This window comes from Diospyros lotus, chromosome 8 (assembly GCF_014633365.1).
Source record: "Diospyros lotus cultivar Yz01 chromosome 8, ASM1463336v1, whole genome shotgun sequence".
Taxonomy (NCBI): domain Eukaryota; kingdom Viridiplantae; phylum Streptophyta; class Magnoliopsida; order Ericales; family Ebenaceae; genus Diospyros; species Diospyros lotus.
The window spans coordinates 4,076,855-4,095,349 of record NC_068345.1 but is presented as its reverse complement, the minus strand read 5'-3'; the positions used below and the strand labels follow the sequence as shown (position 1 = coordinate 4,095,349).

The 18,495-nt window shown below is 34.9% G+C and overlaps 1 protein-coding gene and 1 non-coding gene across 23 annotated transcripts in view; both read left to right on the top strand.

Annotated features, from left to right (window-relative positions):
- The first annotated feature begins 8,181 nt into the window (after nucleotides 1–8,181).
- The window catches only part of LOC127807509 (uncharacterized), a 34,555-nt gene continuing 24,241 nt past the window's right edge, over nucleotides 8,182–18,495 (top strand). For 10 of the 22 annotated variants that reach the window (XR_008024708.1, XR_008024714.1, XR_008024713.1 and 7 more), the window contains exons 1-3: nucleotides 8,182–8,612; nucleotides 8,758–8,843; nucleotides 9,227–9,320. Coding sequence is in view for 5 of the 22 variants with exons in the window: in XM_052345406.1 (XP_052201366.1) it covers nucleotides 8,389–8,612; nucleotides 9,227–9,320 (318 nt within the window). In the remaining 17 variants the exon portion in view is untranslated. The remainder of the gene's footprint in view (nucleotides 8,613–8,757; nucleotides 8,844–9,226; nucleotides 9,321–18,495) is intronic. The other 12 variants (XR_008024717.1, XR_008024718.1, XR_008024710.1 and 9 more) reach the window with 6 other exon arrangements.
- On the top strand, nucleotides 10,316–10,403 carry LOC127809020 (small nucleolar RNA snoR118). The gene has a single exon (XR_008025030.1). It is a non-coding gene; the product is annotated as a small nucleolar RNA snoR118 (small nucleolar RNA).

Below are 18,495 nucleotides of genomic sequence, written 5' to 3'. Positions count from 1 at the left end.
TTATGGTCGGTTGTTGTCTTTGATTTGTCTACCCATCGGCCATAATTGAGCATACATAAACACCCCAGTCAACCTTGATCCCTAATAGATAACATTGAACATCATGAATTGTATTTTTAAAAGAGATCCCCTCAAATCATGATAAGATGATCCTTTGAAACTAGGACTAACTGCTGCTATAGCATCCACCATTGGTTGGTAATAAACTGATCTAACCCCATTAAATAGTACATTGGCATCATACCACTATCTAGCCATAATCATTATCAACTAATTCTTTTGGCTTTTGAAGCCATTAATACACTTTTGATGCTTGGTTGTGACTCTAGAGTCGTATGTGGAGCAAAATAATTTTGCAACCGTCATCCACTTTGCTTTTCCATACTCCTCTTCCTTTTACATTTCTTTGTACTTCTAATAGGATTCACCATAGCACAATCATCATCATCATCATTTTTTTCTCCATTGGTGACTTACAACTAGAATTCTCAATCTGAAATCTAAGTTTCTTTCTTTTTTCTTGTTCATTCATCAAGTCATTAATTAATTAATGCTTCATTTGTCATTTCGCATCCAACTAAACTTATTTACAAGCTTCAACTTGACCTTGAATTCCAACAAAGTGATACTTAAATCGAGTGATATTTGGAATGATCGTTCTTGCGTGACCCTCGCCACTCATGCTCTCAATTTTGACAAAGAACGTAAATCACAGTGTGAGATTTTGTTTCACTGTACAGGACGATGATTGAACTCACAATCTATTGTGCGAACTTGACATATCGCTTGATTGACTACTCAACCTATGCCCTAGGGCTAAATCCAGTGATACTTGATTCGATAAGAGGTTGTTGTCGCTAAATGTATAAATTGTGGCCACCATAGCGACTGTTTCGGACGAACCCAACCAACGCAAACCCATCACATAGGTTGTTCGAAGATGAAGATATATATATAATATATATGTGTGTGTATGTATGGAGAATAAAAAAAATAAAAAAGTGTTCTTCATAGAAAACACCCCCATTGAAAAAAATATGGTTGAAAATAAATTAAAAGAACAACCGGTAATATAAAAAAAAAATTATATTTTTAACTATATCTAAACTTGCGGGAGGAGTTATTTAATTATAAGCAACTGGTAATATAAATAACTAACTTTCTTACTTATTCCAAATAAGTGAGGAGAAAAATCTTATTCTCGATAGGATAAGATAAATTACATCTCTCAATTTTACTCGATAAATGAGAAGACAAATTCTACCTTGATAGGATGAGATAACTCGATTATCTTAAATAAGAGAGATGATTAATTGATTTATTGTTATACACTTATCTCATACAAATACAGATAGTTATCACCTATAGATTAATTAAGTCGCTGAGGACACAATTATAATTCTAGTACCATATATGGAGTTTGTTTTTAGGTCTTGATTGGGTTGTGAAATGGTATTAGATCGAGCGAGACTATAATGAGATCTTAGGCTTGTAACCTGACTAAAATAGAAGTAAAAATCTAGGCCAAACCTTAGTAACAATGATATGCCTAATATTTTTTTTCTTTATAATCAAAAAGTCAAGAGTTTGATTTTCTTTTAGTTTTTTTTTTATTTCTTCCCGCGTGAGATTTATACAATTCATATCTTTGAAGGGTAGGAATGGCAATGGGTACCCTGTCCTGTGGGTATCTGCCGAAACTCTACCTTAATAAGGGGTAGGGTAAAGCATTTAAAATACCAAACAAGGATCAATAGGCTGCCAAGGATAGGATCCCCAATGTTGATATATATATTCAAAAAAAAAAAAAAATCAAAGATATTCTTATAAACTTGAAACCAAACCTAGTTGTAGTTTCTTTTGCCTAGTTATATTCTTAGAGGGTGTTTGTTAATCAAAATAAGAGGAAGAAAAAGTCAGATATGAGAAGCATTCCGGATATTTGACTTTTTCACCGTATTTGTTAAATTTATCTTACCATTTTTGGGAAAACCCTCACATGATCTCTTATCTCCCCTTTTAAGATAATTTTATCTAATCTCCCCCATCAGATAAATTTATCTGACTCTTTCAAGATAAGATTCTATTATCTATATGCCCTTTGTAGCATAGTTAATACCATTTAATGCATTTTAAAGATTTAAATTTATTAAAAAAATTTACTTATTTAAGTCTTATAATTAGTATTATTTAATATATTTTTAAATTATTATATGTTTTGATAATTTTTAAAATTTAAATGATATTATTCCTTTCATTGATTTTTAAAATTTAAATTTCTCTCTTTATATATATTTTAACTAATACAATTCCTTTCACTAATTTTAAATTATTTTATTTAATTTTATATTTTATTATCTATTATGAAAATATGTTTTGGCCATTTTTAATTATCTAGATGGAATTATTGTAATTCTAATAGTAATTATTTCTACTTTTCAATTCTTTTTAAATCTATTTTTGAACATGGATTTAGAAAATGAAATCTTATTTTTATTTTTTTGACAATTAATATTAATCATAAAATACTATTTAATCATAAAATACTATTTTAATCATAAATTTATTGTTGATAACAAACAATTTTGAATGAATTTGATAATAGGAATATTTTGATAAAAAAAACTCTTATCTTGATGTTTATTATATGCATTAACAAACACATAAAAAGAAAAAGTACAATTATCAGTGGATTCCAAAAAATTTAACAAACACTCTAATAGAAATCTTGGAATTCTTTTAACCTTTATCTTGATCATTTCATATTTTGATCCAAAAAGCATTCCAACCTTATCTTGATATCTCTTATCTTGCTTATTTTAACAAATGTCCTTTTAATGCCAAATTTTTGTTATTGAATTGTTGTGAAGTTATTTAAATTATAAATATGAATTTATTAGAAGGAATATATCGATATATAGGTATCTATCACCCTACGGGTAAAAGAGTGAGAGGGGATGCCCCTCGGGGCATAGTTTGAATGGAAAAAGGATGGGCCGTGATATGTCAATGTCATCTTAATGGGTCGTGACTTCGAACCCTGGTCTTCCCAAGGCACATCTCATGATTTACCTTTTCCAGCGAAATCAAGGGATGAGAGGAATGAGAGGGTTAAATAAAATATTTTGAGAGTATGAGCGTGATGAGGGAGACAAAAATAGATATAGAACATATATGGATTGTATCCCCCTTGATTAATGCCATCCTTATAGAATGTGGCAATTTAGGGAGGGAATTAATCTTCTAGAGTTTAAATCCTAAGCCATGAGTTTGCTTAACAAGATTATTGGTATTTAATTTGCATGATTTAACTTAGATATTACTCTAATTCAATTTGAACATTTCATGTCAAAACATATTTATTCTTTAACTTGAGATTATTGCCCTTGCGCGGTCCCCTGCCTCTCGTGCCATCGATTTTGGCATATGAGGTAAATCTCATGTGGATGTTTTGCTTCATTGCATAGGGCAAGTAATAAAATCCATGACCTACTAGTGTGAATCCTAAATTATCGTGATCCAACCACTTGACTTGTGCCTTGAAGGCTATTTATTCTTTAACTTAATCATCTATTAATGTTGAACAAGCACTCTTATGTCTAATCAATCATCTATATTATTGAAAAAAATAAGATAAAAAATGAAAAACAAAATATCCAATCACACTTAAACACAAGAGATTTTTATGTAAAAAAACTCTAAAAAGGAAAAACAACGGTGGTTAGGGCGTAGAGAAAAAATTAATATCACTATGTAACAATGTTTATAACTATAAAACTCAATATTCTTTCTTTAAACCCAAATCTCAACTACACTCAATTTCTATCTCTCATGGTCTCTCACAATTGATTTGCAAATCTTTAATAATAAGTCAAATATCTTATTTATAGAGTAGTTTCTTTTTCACCAAGGTTAATATTTTCTTGCCTAACAACAATTAACAACTTATTAATAAATAGGATTACACACTAATCAAGAAACCAATCTTAAGAATATGAAATAATCTTCAAGATTAATTAAGATTTCTAGTTGAAAATCCCAACATATATCATGGTTATTAAAATTAGATTGGATTGACTAATCAGTTTAACTAATTAAAATTGTGTAAATTAAACCAAAAACCAAGTTTAAATTCTAAAGATTGTAGGGTTTGTTGCTAAAAAGTTATCAGGAAAGAAACCTTCCAACATTTCTAAAAGCACACAATATTACATATTCCGAGTTATATATAAAGGGTATTTCCCCTTGAATTTGCCTTAACTGCATGAGATCAAATCATTGCTCATCACCAAAATCCAAGACAAATCAAACTCTAGCATTACCATTGAACTCCAAACCAGAATCGTGGAATTGATCAGTCAGTCCCAATATTAATTCATGCAAAAAAATTTGATCCCTTTCACAAGAAGTATAGAACCCTAAAAGTTGAACAAACTTCACACAGAAGGCTCCATTTATAAATATGAAACAGAAGGGCACTGAGCAGCAACCTAGATGTTAAGACAGCTAATCTTTACAATACCAAGAACACCCAAAACTAATTAAACACCTTCATTGTCTCTAACAACAGGTGTAGATCTAGCTTGTGGCTGGAAAGTGCCACCGGCGATGACAGACTTCGAGAAGTGAGCACTGCAAAGGGCATGCATCCAACTGAGGCGCCAAGCCGCACTCCAGTAGTCCATGCTCCTTAATTCTCATTTTTCACTAAACACTCCAAACACCCAACGTAGCGGGATAAAGAATTGATATAATGTCGCTGTCGATCGTCGTCCTCTTTTCTTCCGGGCCAGGGAAGTTCCCCGGATCGCGATAGCTTCGCCTTCCCATGCCGGAGAATGCATATAAAGTACGGTGTTCATGCAAGTCTCCTCGACTAGGTTGACTGATGCTACCAGCCTACTGGTATTAATTTATAGGTGTTCTTTCAGTTGTTAACATCACTGCTGATCTCATCTTCTAATAAACTGGATATAATATTAATTAATCGACTTGACTGAACTCAACCGCAAAAAGTCTCTGCTTTTCAACACTGCAATTTGACATGGAACTGATCTATCTAGCTTCCTGTTGATTGGGAAATGTGATAAAAAAATAAAAAGAAAGAGAAAAGCAAACTTCTCTTACTTCTCCGATGATCATCAGAATATGTACATATGTCTGTGTGTGTTAGAAACTAATTAAGCTGAGATGGATGATTGCTTAAAGATTTTGAGGCACGCACGTTCTGAAGACAAAAGGTGGAGATGGCACTGAGAGATGATTCAGAGAAAGATAAGCAAAGTAGTAATAATAAATAATTTGCTGAACAATGGAGGTGGCATAGTGGCCACTAAAGCCCACTTTTTCAGAGATAAGAAAAGAAAAAAAAAAAAAACTGGGATTCGAAGGTGGATTCCTAGGATGGACTGCAAAAGCAGTGTTTTTAAGGTTTTTGTCCAAAAGATGATTCGCCTGCCCGGCGCTCCCGCGCAGACACACATAAATATAATTGCACGCCTGATCGGGTAAAGCAATGAAGAAGGTTAAAGGTATGAGGATATTTATGGTGAGTCCTAAGTCAAATGGGTCCCCATTATTTTAGTGCTCTTCTCTATTAATTGTTCTGTTCATTTTTTTAGTTATTGCATTAGCCATGTTAATTAGGTACATGTTAAAAGAGGATAAGTTATAGGCATTGCGGGTGGTATTATATGCGTTAAGGTGAACTTATTTACTACACATTTAAAGATAGAAAAGTAGACAAATAAATCCTTAGAACTTGACTATTTCTTGATAGCCAAAACACTTAAAAAGGATCACTTGCAAATTTGCAATGCATTTACACAACAAAAAAACAAGTTTTTAGCGGCTGTTTTTTTGCGGCGATTTTCAAAATCGTTGCAAAACATGGTATTTTGCGACGATTTTTCAACCGCAGCAAAATATGTTTTTTACGGCGGTTTATCCAATATTTTGCGGTGGTTTCAAAAAATTGTAGCAAAATTAATTAATTAAAATTATAAAATTAAATTTAGCGGTAGTTTTTGCAAAATCGCAGCAAAATTCATTAATAAAAAAATTAAAAAAATTAAATTTAGTGGTTGTTTTTAAAAATCGTCTCAAAATTCGATAATAAAAAATCAAAAATTAAATTTTGCGATGGTTTTAGAAAATTGTCGCAAAATTCAATAATAAAAAAAATCAAAAATTAAATTTAGCGGCGGTTTTGTCGAAACCGCCTCAAAATTCAATAATAAAAAAATCAAAAATTAAATTTAGTGACGGTTTCAACGTCGCTAAATTAAATAATAAAAAAATTAAAAATTAAATTTCACCGCAGTTTTTAAGAACCGTTGCAAAATTCAATGATAAAAAAATCAAAAATTAAATTTAGTAATAAAAAATAAATAATTTCAAACTTTAGTAATAAAAAAATTCAATTAATAAAAAATTAAATTTTAAAAAAAATTAATAATTTCAAAATAAAATTAAATAAAATTTTACAAAATAATCTAAATTTTTTAATCAATTAATTTATTTAATTTCATTCAATTAAATTAAATAATTTATTTATTTATTTTAAATTTATCAATTAATTCATTTATTTTAAATTAATTAATCAATTAATTTATTTTATTTAATTCATTGGTTTAAAACATTTTATGTTCAATTAATTAAGTTAATATGTTAACTCTTTTTTAGGTGTTTTGAGAGTTCAATTAATTAATTTAGTTTAATTCAATTTATTTAAAAATAAAATTATTTTTTTATTTTATTTTATTTGGGGTTAAGTGTAATTTGAAAAACTTGAGTTTGTGGGTGTAAAGTGAATTATGAAAAATAGTGATTCGAGTGCTTTATAATTAATATGCGCGAGTATATTACAAGGTGGCTTTGCAGATCAACTAGCTTCGGCGCGCGTAGGGGTGGTTACGAGATCGAAACTTGGGGATTACAATTGTTGGAATAAATTCTAGCAGGCGCTGTGGGCGGGCGCACGCACGCACAGCCAGGGGTCGCGGCACGGTGGGTGCGCAGGGGTGGGGGCTGGCGCTTACTTGCTTTTGGCTTGCATGCAGCAACTATTAAATTTTTTTTGATAATTAAATTTAATATTAAATTCAATTAAATTTAGTAGCGATTTCAAAACTGCCGCTAAAAATAGCACTTAGCGGCGATTATACTAGCGGTTGATAAAAATGGCCACAAAATGCTGCGCAACAGCTGTATCAACGGCGATTTTCAAAACTGTCGCTAAATCCCTTTGCGGTGGTTAAAAACTGTAGCTAAATGCCAAAAAAATCATCGCTAAATTGCTGTTTTTGTTTTTTTGTAGTGTTAGAGGAGGCAACCTTTGAGCATTCTGCCACATATGCCTATATATTTTGAGATCCAACCCACAAACTTGATAAGATAAGGGTTGTTGTCAGGCTCCAACATTAATGTCATTAGATCATTTGCTAAGAGATGGATATTGATACAATGAAAATTGGAGGATGTTATATAGATACTGACTTTGGAAGGAGATGGTGATATCTCAAAAACATAAATTGCACATCCTAAAGGACACCTAAGAAAGCTACACTTAAGTGAGAAATTTCATAGGCTTAGATACAGAAAGATAGAAAAATATGAGATGTCATAAATTATAAAAAAATAGGATGTGTGTACCTTTATTTGGGAGAGAATTAGGAAATTGGAAAGAATAAAAGATTTATTAGATTTTTAAAAATTCTATTTATTCCTTAATAACACTTTATCTTCCTATTTAAAAAATATATTAATAGTCACTGTTGGATAATATCATTCAATTTCATCTATTTCTATTGTTCTCTCAAAAAAGAGTAATATTTTATATTATTCTAAAATTTGTATCCTATTCTCTCTCAAATTTAAAAATAATTTAAATTCAATTCGACTCTTTATTTTTATTACAACTCATTTTAAAACTATTGCATTTCATTATTAATTTTATTCTAAACAAAGCCAAGGCCCATCTTGTTTTGGGTTTCCGATCCACACGAAATCCACGGCTAGAAAAAGATGGGAACCTGATGTTATCTGGGCCGGGGCCCAGAGAAATCCTGCATGGTGGCAATTCCGATATTTAACGCTGATCACAGGGGTATTTTGGACAAATTGGAAAACGGATATATTTAACACGCAGCGCGCCCTCATCTGGTGTCTCTTACGTTAGGACCAAATAGATTAGAGAGAGGAAAGAGGGAGAAGGAAGAGAGGGTTGCATTCGATGCCGACCGTCGTCGAAGATGAAGGTGCCGCCGACCGCCTTCTTCTTCTTCTTCTTTTTGATTCCGGAAACATCATTCTTGTCCGGTGAACACATTTCAGACCTCTGCAACTTGCCTTAACTCTGGTCGATTCCGTGACGGTTAGGCCGCGGAGATGCTGATGAGCAGGTTCACTGGCCGCCAAGTCATGACTCTCTATGATCGATCTTTTACGCTTTTTAAATTGATGTTTACATGCGTATTAAGTATAGATCTGGTATATGTATCCGTATGTTTGCCCGATGATGGAAATCCTTTGTATAGAGAGGCCTCATGGACAGCATATCACAGAAAATCCAAACAGGCTCTTAGTGTTCATCACTTGCCTTTCCTTCCACGGTTACCTTCTCTCTCTCTCTCTCTCTCACTCTCTCACACACACACACACACACACACACACACGCGTTTGCACTCACTAACACTGCCTCGCGTGGATACATACATAGATATATATTTGTGTTGAAGGGGATTTCTCTGCATTTAGTGTCAGATTTGGGCCTCCAAGATTGAGCGGAAGGAGAGGAGATTGACGTTCAACAAGAAACTATGGACAAAACTGTTAAAACTCAGGTTTTTTGGAAAATAAACTTTATTATTATCGTGCAAAAGCTGATGACAAAATTGATAGTACTGTCAGTATTTTAATTAGCTATGGTTCTGGGGGTCTTTCTTTTTTTGTGTCCTTTCACTAATAATATGAAGCTTAACTCTTTCTCTACAGATTGTTGTGCCAATTTGAGATCATTGTGTAATATTTTTCAATTGGATATCACCCTTTCATTTCCACTATGCTCAATCAAGAGAAGTGATGTCAATCTTAAGTCATGTTAAAGAAATTGTGTTATTTTTTTAAGCATTCTAATGGTTTTATTCATGTCAACTAGCTAGAACTACCAAATTTTGCTTATCTTGTCATGTGGTTCTTATTTTTTTTATGTCCTGTTCCTTTTCAGATGGCTGAAGAGTGACAGAAAAGAACAAGCAATACTGAAAGATAGGGAAAAGATGCCCAGGGATGTGTACTCATCTATTTTATTTCAAAATCAGGTGATTTTAATGGGTGCATTATGTCCTGATTCTTTTCTTCAAGGTTATGGAATGTTATGTTTACTTGCTAGTGTTTCAATTATGAAGATTTAGAAATAATGCTTTTTTTCATTGCAATTATTTTGTATAGCTATTCTATGTACTTGTATAAGTAGATTGCTTGAGGATTAGAATAGTGTTTTCCTTGCTTAAGCTTTAGTGTACCGCCTAAGAAATCTTGTTTAGTGTGATATTGTTATAAGAACAGGCACACAATTCTTAGCTCAGGGGTATTTTGGATAAAGCAAGGAATGGCTATTTAAAATCACAGCCCTCAATACATTTTGCTATTTTCTCTAGCTTTTGCTTTCTCTTTGCATTCTCTAGCTCCGGTTGTTTCCTTGGCTGTTCAATCATTGAAATGCTGATTTGTCGGTATAGTTGCAGTCAAGCTATTGTTCTGTGCAAGCTGTCTATTACTCTTTTAAATTTGTGTTCATATACAAATTAAGCTTGAATCTAGTATATTCCTCAGCCTGCTTGCCTGATGATGGAAGTGTTTTATGTATTCATCTGTCCCATGGACAGCCCAGCCCAGCTCAGCCCAGCAAACCCAAACAGGCCCTTAGTAATCAATACTTGCTCATACTTATACAAGTACCTTCTATCTTTTTTCTCTTCTTCACACACACACACATGTATTCACCAGCTAACAGTGCCTCTGACGGGTTTACTGCTAGTATACAAACTCCTTGTAAAATAGCATTTCCCAACATATATTTGTGCCCATAAATGCCATGGATTGCTAGAGGCATTTTTTGACTTTATGATGGGCATAAACCATTGATGTTTAGATCAGAAGGTATGAGATCTGACGACCTCAGGATATGATTGATGTTCTTAATTGTGTTAATTATTTAGACTAGTTTTTTCTCAGTGGGATTCATGATTTGATTATTTTATATCAATGAATGTCTTTTCAAAAAATGTAGTTAAATACAAAACATTAGATATTAGTCAATGATGATATATGCACTGGGCACTGAGTAGTTCATATACTGATTTAATGATGGATATGCAGTCCTAGAAAGTTCTATCTATTCATAGTTACCAGGTTCCTCGTACCCCCCCTGCAAACCATGCACCAGTTCCTGCGCACCAGAAGGTGGTGCTTTGGTGTCTTGGTACACCATGGAATGTGTTCCAATTTGCCTAGATTGGAGACCTAGATTGAAAAGAATGGTAGAAAGATATGTCACATTGATGGGTCTTGCTGTGTCATCTTCGAGCTGTGTCACAACTCAAGGATAATTAGAAGGGTATTGTTGTAATAAGGTTGTAGTAGTTAGTAGGAGGTATTTTGTGAGTTGTTAGGAACACATGTGTGCTATTTTTCAGATTTCATTTACTATTGAATAGCCTATAAATAGGCTCTAGTATGTAGAGAAAGGTATGCTGAAATAACATAGTGAATTCATATTTTCCCTCCTTACTCTCTCCCTCTCATTCTCCCCAATTCTCTCTCATTTCTTTTGTTTTCTGCTGTATATCTCCCTCCAATTCTTCTCCGTTTCCCTCCAGAATCCTTCCCAATTCCTTCCTAGACCGTAGCTAAATCCTAGGGTCATGACACTGTGGTGCCATCCCAACTAAACAATAAATCTCGAGAGCAGGAGAAGAGTGAAAGGCGTGTAGGGGAAGAGAAGGAGAATGAGGGAAAAGAGAAGAAAAAGGGACTGGGGAAGGGAGAATAATGGCCTGAAAGAGAAAATGAATGTTGAGGAAAAAGAAAACAGGGAGGGGGGAGAATGGAAGGTGGCTACTGCAAGAGAGAGAGTAAAAGGTTTCAGTCATATATTCATATTTGCGTGCCAAAATATTTAGTGGGCTTAGTTATAATGGAGAAAACACTAAAATTATTTAATGGAACAACACCAAATATATAATTGTCATGATCCTAGGGTTTAGTGGCCAAATACATATTTTAACTCCTGTACTTGCATGTTTTTTTTCATTTAGACACTCGAACTTTTTGTTGTCTCAATTACATCCCTGAACTATGCAATTTCAAGTCAATTGCACTCCTGAACTTTTTGTTGTTTCAATTACACTCATGAATTATACAATTTCGAGTCAATTGCACACTTCGATAAATTTGTTGAGAGCAATGAATTAAGCATAGTTTAGGGGGTGTAATTGAAATAACAAAAAGTTCATGAGTGCAATTGACTCGAATTGCATAGTTCAAGAGTGTAATTGAAATAACAAAAAATTGGAATGTCTAAATGAAAAAACATGCAAGTACAGGGGTTGCTAGGGTTTAAAAAGGAATTAGAAAGATATAATTTGAACAGGGAGAATTGGAGGGAGAATGTAGACTGAAAGGGAGGGAAATACAACTAGAATTGAGGGGGAATGTAGTCAGACCAAGACGAGAGAGAGAGAATCAAAGAGAAAACGAGAGAGACCAGACTTCAAAGAAACATTTGGAATTCAATTATCATTCATCATATCCATTTTCTAACTACCTTAACCTATTTATAGGTTGTTAAATAAAAGGTACAAACATGAACATCAACCTAGAGTACAACATAGTAAATGCATGTAAACTAACTACTATTATAATTACAATTATAGCCCTGGAGATTCTTGGGGTCATGACAATTCGCCCTTACTTGAGAGAGTTCTTGTCCCCAAGAACTTATAGTAATTGGCCACTGTTCTCTTTATCCAATCCTTGCTTTCTCTATTGGGTTTATTCTTCTTCTCTTCTTCTTTTCTTTCCTTCTCCTTCTAAGCCTTTTCCTCTCCTCTTATGTTCTGTTGCTTTTGCCTTTCTTGCAAGAATAAAATGTAGGCTCCAAGGATCGCCATGTCAAGACTCCCTTCTCCAATGTCAACACTCCCTAACCAGATGGCAGCAACCATCTCTTCCATCATCTTACTTTCCTGACATTTCAATTTTTCCTTCCGCGTCCTTCTTTGCTCCAAATCATGAATATAGTCATATACTGTTGGAAAATTTCAATGTGATCAATTTCTTCCTAACGTGAGCAACCTCCATCTACCTCTAACCAATCTTGAATTGTCCTCCATTGTTTTTTCACTTTGATTAAGGCACAAGTTTCCTTACAATGGACTGATTTTTCAGTCGGAATTATCTGATCCAGAGTAGGGAATTCAGCAACTTCTTCCAATCCTATTCCTCCAAGAGAAATGGATTTTGGATCTTCAAAATCTAAAGCTGTCGGATCGTTTTCGTGCCCCACTTCTCAGCATCTTTTGCTTCCTGATTGTTTAGGAAGGGACAAAAATGTTCCACAGGTTCCTCAGTAGCTGAAACATGACCTCCATCACAACTTTCATCTCCGACTTGATTTATAACCGGAATATCTGTTGAATGAATACTGACCTTATACATCTTTAAAAGCTGAATCAGCATTTCATCCATTCGGTTGATGATAACAGAAAATTTCTCTAATGTTTCCGCCAATGACTGTACACTTCCACTAAGTCCTGCGGCCATCTCGACAATTTCAATCCTTGAAAATTCACTTTTGTATCAGCCTCTTGATCAGCTTCTAAGGACCTCTTTGGAAACAGAGAATCGATTAACAGTCTCTGTGAATAGCCTCTAGGTATTGCCTTACCCGCAACCGAGATCTCCTTTCTAACAGCCTGCTGAAACCTCCTAAGCTTAAAGGATAGACGCAATTGAGAACAGCCTATAGGTATCGCTTATGTTTGGCAACCATCGATAATCAGCAATCGGCTAACTTCCACTTTTTTGTGTTTGTCTTCCTGAATCGTCTTAGAATGAACGGCTTTCAGCAGTTGCCTAGGCCTTACGGAAACTTAATCCACCTCAAGAATTGAATCCACCTAGATTTGTTGGATAATCGATCACCTCGCCTCACAGCAGTCGCCTAGGGTTACAGAGTCAATTCTTTGAAATTGTCTCCTAAATCTGCTTTGCCTTGCTTGATCGACTGCAACAATGCCTGAAATCACAGTTGAAAGTTGCCTTCAATTTCGAGTTGAGATCTATTGCCTCTCTCTCAGTTTTGATCGGTCTTTGTTTCCTTCAGAAACAGATCAGGAACGCTGCTTGCACTTGCCTATCAATGCTGAGACCAATTGAGATAATTAGAATCCTTGAATTCTCCGACTTTGTAGACTTCGTCGGAATCACATGAATCACCGCTTGATCAATTCCATGGCCTTACGTTGCTACCAAGATTGCCCGAGTAAACCACCAAAATTACAGGAATCGCAACCAAGGAGCATTGGCTCTGATACCATTTGTTATAATCCTAGGGTTTAGCTAGGGTTTAGAAAGGAATTAGAAAGATATAATCCGAACAAAGAGAATTGGAGGGAGAATGTAGACTGAAAGGGAGGGAAATATAGCAAGAATTGAGGGGAATACAGTCAGAACAAGAAAAGAGAGAGAGAATCAGAGAGAAAATGAGAGAGATCAGAGTTGAGAGAAAAATTTGGAATTCAATTATCATTCATCATATCCATTCTCTAGCTACCTTAGCCTATTTATAGGCCGTTAACTAAAAGATGCAAACATCAACATCAAAACAAGCACATGTTGCTTATTCACACTCTTTTTTGGATTCTTTTATAAAAAACCATATTATTTTAATAATATGAAATTATTTTTATTATAAAAATATTGACAATTCTAGCACTTTGTTGGCCATCTCACCAGTCACGTTGGACAAAGGTTTGGTGTTCTTGGACTTGATATAAAGTTGATGGTTGAAATAGCTGTTCTATGTTGGCTATAGTCTTAGTTTAAGTAGTGGTTTTGTCAAACTATTCAGCACAAGCACTTTGAAATTTCTAAGTGTTAACAATTAAAATTTTCATTTAAAATTGCAAGAGATCTTTTAATTGACAAGTGCTTAAATTCATGAAAAGAATACAATTGGGATGTGGTCTTGTTTATTTTTAGGTTGTGTCCCCATGTATTGGGTTGTAAAATTTCGATGTGGGACAACCTATTCTAAAATAACTTGATCTCATATAAAAATTTTATTAGTTGCTAATGCTTCCAATAAATAAACAAGGGGTAATGTTGAGCATTGGCATATGGTTAAGGTTATACATATCAAGGCCCAATAACCCGGGCCATCTTCAAAGCAATCTGCCCAAATCTGGTAATGGACAAAGATGGGCCCTCTGACCCAACTGCTGCCGGCCCAAGACCCATAAACGCTCCTCCAGCAGCTGCCAAAGTTCTCCTCCAATGGGTGCCAGCTCATTCTCAGTAAAGAACAGAAAGTCAAGGATCCAATTTCCCAGCTTCTCTCATTAATCCAACTCTCATCTTCCCCATGCCACTAAGGAGTTATTGACCTATATTCCCCATGAAATCACCAGAACACTAGGCATTTAAGCTCCCTAAGGTCCCTAGGTGTCTGTTATAATTCCCATAAACATTCAATGTAATCATGGGCTTATCTCCTATATAAGGTAAGACATGACCAGTCATTTACAGCTTTGAATCTTAGAATAATCCAGACTATTAATCTATATCAGTCCTTTCTTATCACTTGCTGTTCAAGTGTGACAAAGTTCCCAGCTCTTATCTAAGTGTGGTTGCCTTGCATTATCACTTAGTGGTGAGTTGCCTGTTTCTTATTTCCCCTCTTACTCGACTGCTCTGTTTTTGTTATCCGAATGTTATCCTATCAGTGTAATGATTGCATCTTGTTTTCACTTTGTTTTTTAATATTTAAGTATTCTCATTATGCACTTTGTTCTTCAGACATATTGCCAATGAATAAGAGTGTTTTGGCATTAAAAACAATATGCAGTAAATGCCCTTTCTTTGAAAACAATGTACATTTATTGCACCTTCACCATGGCCCTAAGAGCCATTGGCTAGCATTACCCATAAACAAGAGAATGATATTTCTATTGATTTTATCAGTTGAATTGTTGGATTGATTGGGGCAAAATACTCAATTTGTCATTGTTTTGGTTTTAACAATGATTGGTAACACCAATTCATGTGCAGATTGGGAGTTTTTGCCTGGCCTATCATTTTGGTTGATAAATTTGACAGGTTTATCATTATTCAATTAACGAAGGTTTTTCTAAAGGCAGAGTATGAGATGTATGAGTATGAGATGCACTTAATACATCTCAATTAATATACCTCAACTAATTAGTTAAGGACATGCAATGGAGGTGTATTAAACATATTTTAATTAATACATCTCAATTATGTGTCTTCATTTCATTGATTGAGTTCTATTAATTGAGGTGTATTAAATGCATTTTATCATGTTTATTAAGCAAAGCTCTGTCTCAATATATTCATTCAAGAATATAAGTCAGGTTTTTCTCTTTCTTGTTGCCTAAGGTCAAAGGACATGGTGTAATAAATATAAATTTTGAAAAAAATACATATTTACTATACCTTATTTTTTGGTCATAAACACCTATCATTGGATGGTAAGTTATTTATATTAATGCAAACACCTCACCAACCAATGAGAATCAAATAAGGTGTCTAAATATTCATTATTTGCAAAGAGGACAATGATTTGGTGCTGAAAGTATCAGCCAAATGCAAGGGCCAACTGGTCAAAATGACCAAATATGCCATTCCATTCGTATGAAACTTTCGACATTAATATCATTTCTCATGAAAAGGGTGTATTATTAGCCCAAAAAAAAGAAGAAAAAAGTTGTATCTATTACACTTTTAACTTGTATCTTTAGATCACAAAGTATAAAAACCTTTTTTAAGTAATTGGCGCTTAGAAAATTCTAATTGTTGAATTTGAAGGTGAAATTCTTAACTATCAACACTTTTTCATTGTTAAGTGCTGGACAATTAGAGTGTGTTTGATAGCATTTAGTTGGAAAAAAAAAAATTTCCAACTTGCATGGAAAACAAAAACCACCCCCCCTAGAATCAATTTTCTATGGAAAATAGGCCAACATATGCTTTTATGGGTTGTATCATGGAATTTAATTCCTCGGATGTGACATTTTCTATGGAATTTCCATGCTATCAAACACACCCTTAGAATGGTTCTATGTTCAGATGGTTAGTGTGATGCCCCCGGTCCCAACCGTACACCTTTAAAATTTACAACTCGCCCACCAAGGGCAACTAGATCGACTGTTCGTTTTCTACAATCCAGTTATGCTTGATACTAGAACAGGAAATCCATACCCAATATGACATTAAAGTCATGGATTTCCAATAAGTTTATGTCTATTAGAAATATGGTCCCCCTTATCATGATTTGGCACAACTTGGTGAGTAAGGGATAGAATTCCCATTGGGGATTGCACTCCCATGGGTTCACGTAACCCCTTGGTGTTTAGTCTTCCACATTCTATTGCGTCATATGATATGAATGAATACGTGACTCCTGAATCTATCAATGCATGCATAAATATATCTTGTATAAGGAGAGTACCTTCTATTACTCTTGGATTTGCCACAACATCCATCTTGGTCAGATTAAACACCCTTCTTGTAGCCACTGGTGCTCCTCCTTCTACCGGCCTTATCGGTCCAACCCTTGCGGCATTGAATGAAAATGTGTCCTGGTTTATTGCGAGTAAAACACACCACTGGTCTCCTCGATGTTCCCATGGCTGGCGGAGTTTGCTTAACAAGTGGCTCTTTCCACTTTGGGCAATCTCTGACGAAATGCCCAATCTCGCCACAATAGTGGCATCCATTTGCTGCCTTAGTAATCGCCTCCCGAAAGGTATTAGTCTCCACATAACTCATCCCTTATGGACCTCGGGGTGTAATCTCCGAATAAACCACTCCACCTTATTCGTCTCAGTCAACATATAAGTCGGGACATACTCCAACAATTTTACAAACTCATCCTCGTATTGCGACACCATTAGATGGGAAAGTTGTCATAGTTCCATAAAGTTCTGCTTTTTCTAGAGCTACTAATCATGGGGATAATACTTTTCATTAAAGGCTTCCTTAAACTAACTCTAGCCAATCAGGAGTGGTTGCTCCCCAGACCCTGACAATTGAGCACCTTAGCCGTTGTTCTCCACCAGAGCCTGGCTTATCCAATTAACACAAAAGTAGCACACCTTGCCCACTGATCTTTTGGGTAGTCCATGTACTCCAACAACTGGTGGATATCCTCCAACCGTAATTCAACAACACTTGGATCAGCCTCAAGCTATCCCTTGAATGTTGGAGGTGTAGCTATCGTCATTTGGGCTTCTGCGATCACTGCATTGCAACTCAGATCCTCGCCGTCAATTTGCCTTCGCTGGTCCTCTTCCTTGCCTTCAGCCATCACTAACTTTGCCCTCATTCCGTTCACCCTATAATCTCTGATAATTGCATGCATCTCCAACGTCCCAGCGTTCCCTCTCCGGCTTCACAGCCATTTAGATCTGAGAGAGGAAATTTATTTGGTGATGTTGAAGCTTTGATCTTTGAAGCTGGTGGTTGTGCAGATCTTGGCTATTTCTCATACATTTAGAAGCTGCTGCCCAGATCTAGATCTGGATCTAGTTTAACCCATTAATCTATCCAAACCCACCTGGACCATATCCACTCCAGATCCGCCATTGAAGAAGCTTCAAGCTTCACCCAGATTTGCAGCCCAAATCCAGATATGTTCTTTTTGTTCAGATTTGCTCTTCAGCTACAGTAATCTGACTTTTTTTTTTTTTTTTTTTAGAACTGCCTTTCGTCCAAGATATGGAGAGTCCAGCATCTTCAGTCACTTCTGGTTCTAAATCCGCAGGTTTTTCTTCTTTTTCTTCGTCACCTGTCATTACTTTTGACAAACTAGTTGGAAGTACCAATTACATGTCTTGGCCTGCCTTTGTTGAGTTATGGTTCATGGGTCAAGGAATGGAAGATCACTTAAATAAGAAAGCCGATGAAATTCCCAATGCAGAGAGGCCAACGTGGAAGAAGACCGATGCTCTTCTTTGCAAGAGGTTGTAACCCACTTAATCTATTCCCACAAGTCAACCTGCAAGATTGTAACCCATTAAAATCCTCAAACTCACAAATAACCAATAAATCATCATAGACCCAGAAATTAATTATTTCCCAAGATATCGGGAGAAATTATAATTATTTGTGTTTTATTGGTGATTTGTGGCTTTAAGGAATTTAATGGAGGACATTAAATTTAATGCTCTTCTTTGCAAGAGGCTGTAACCC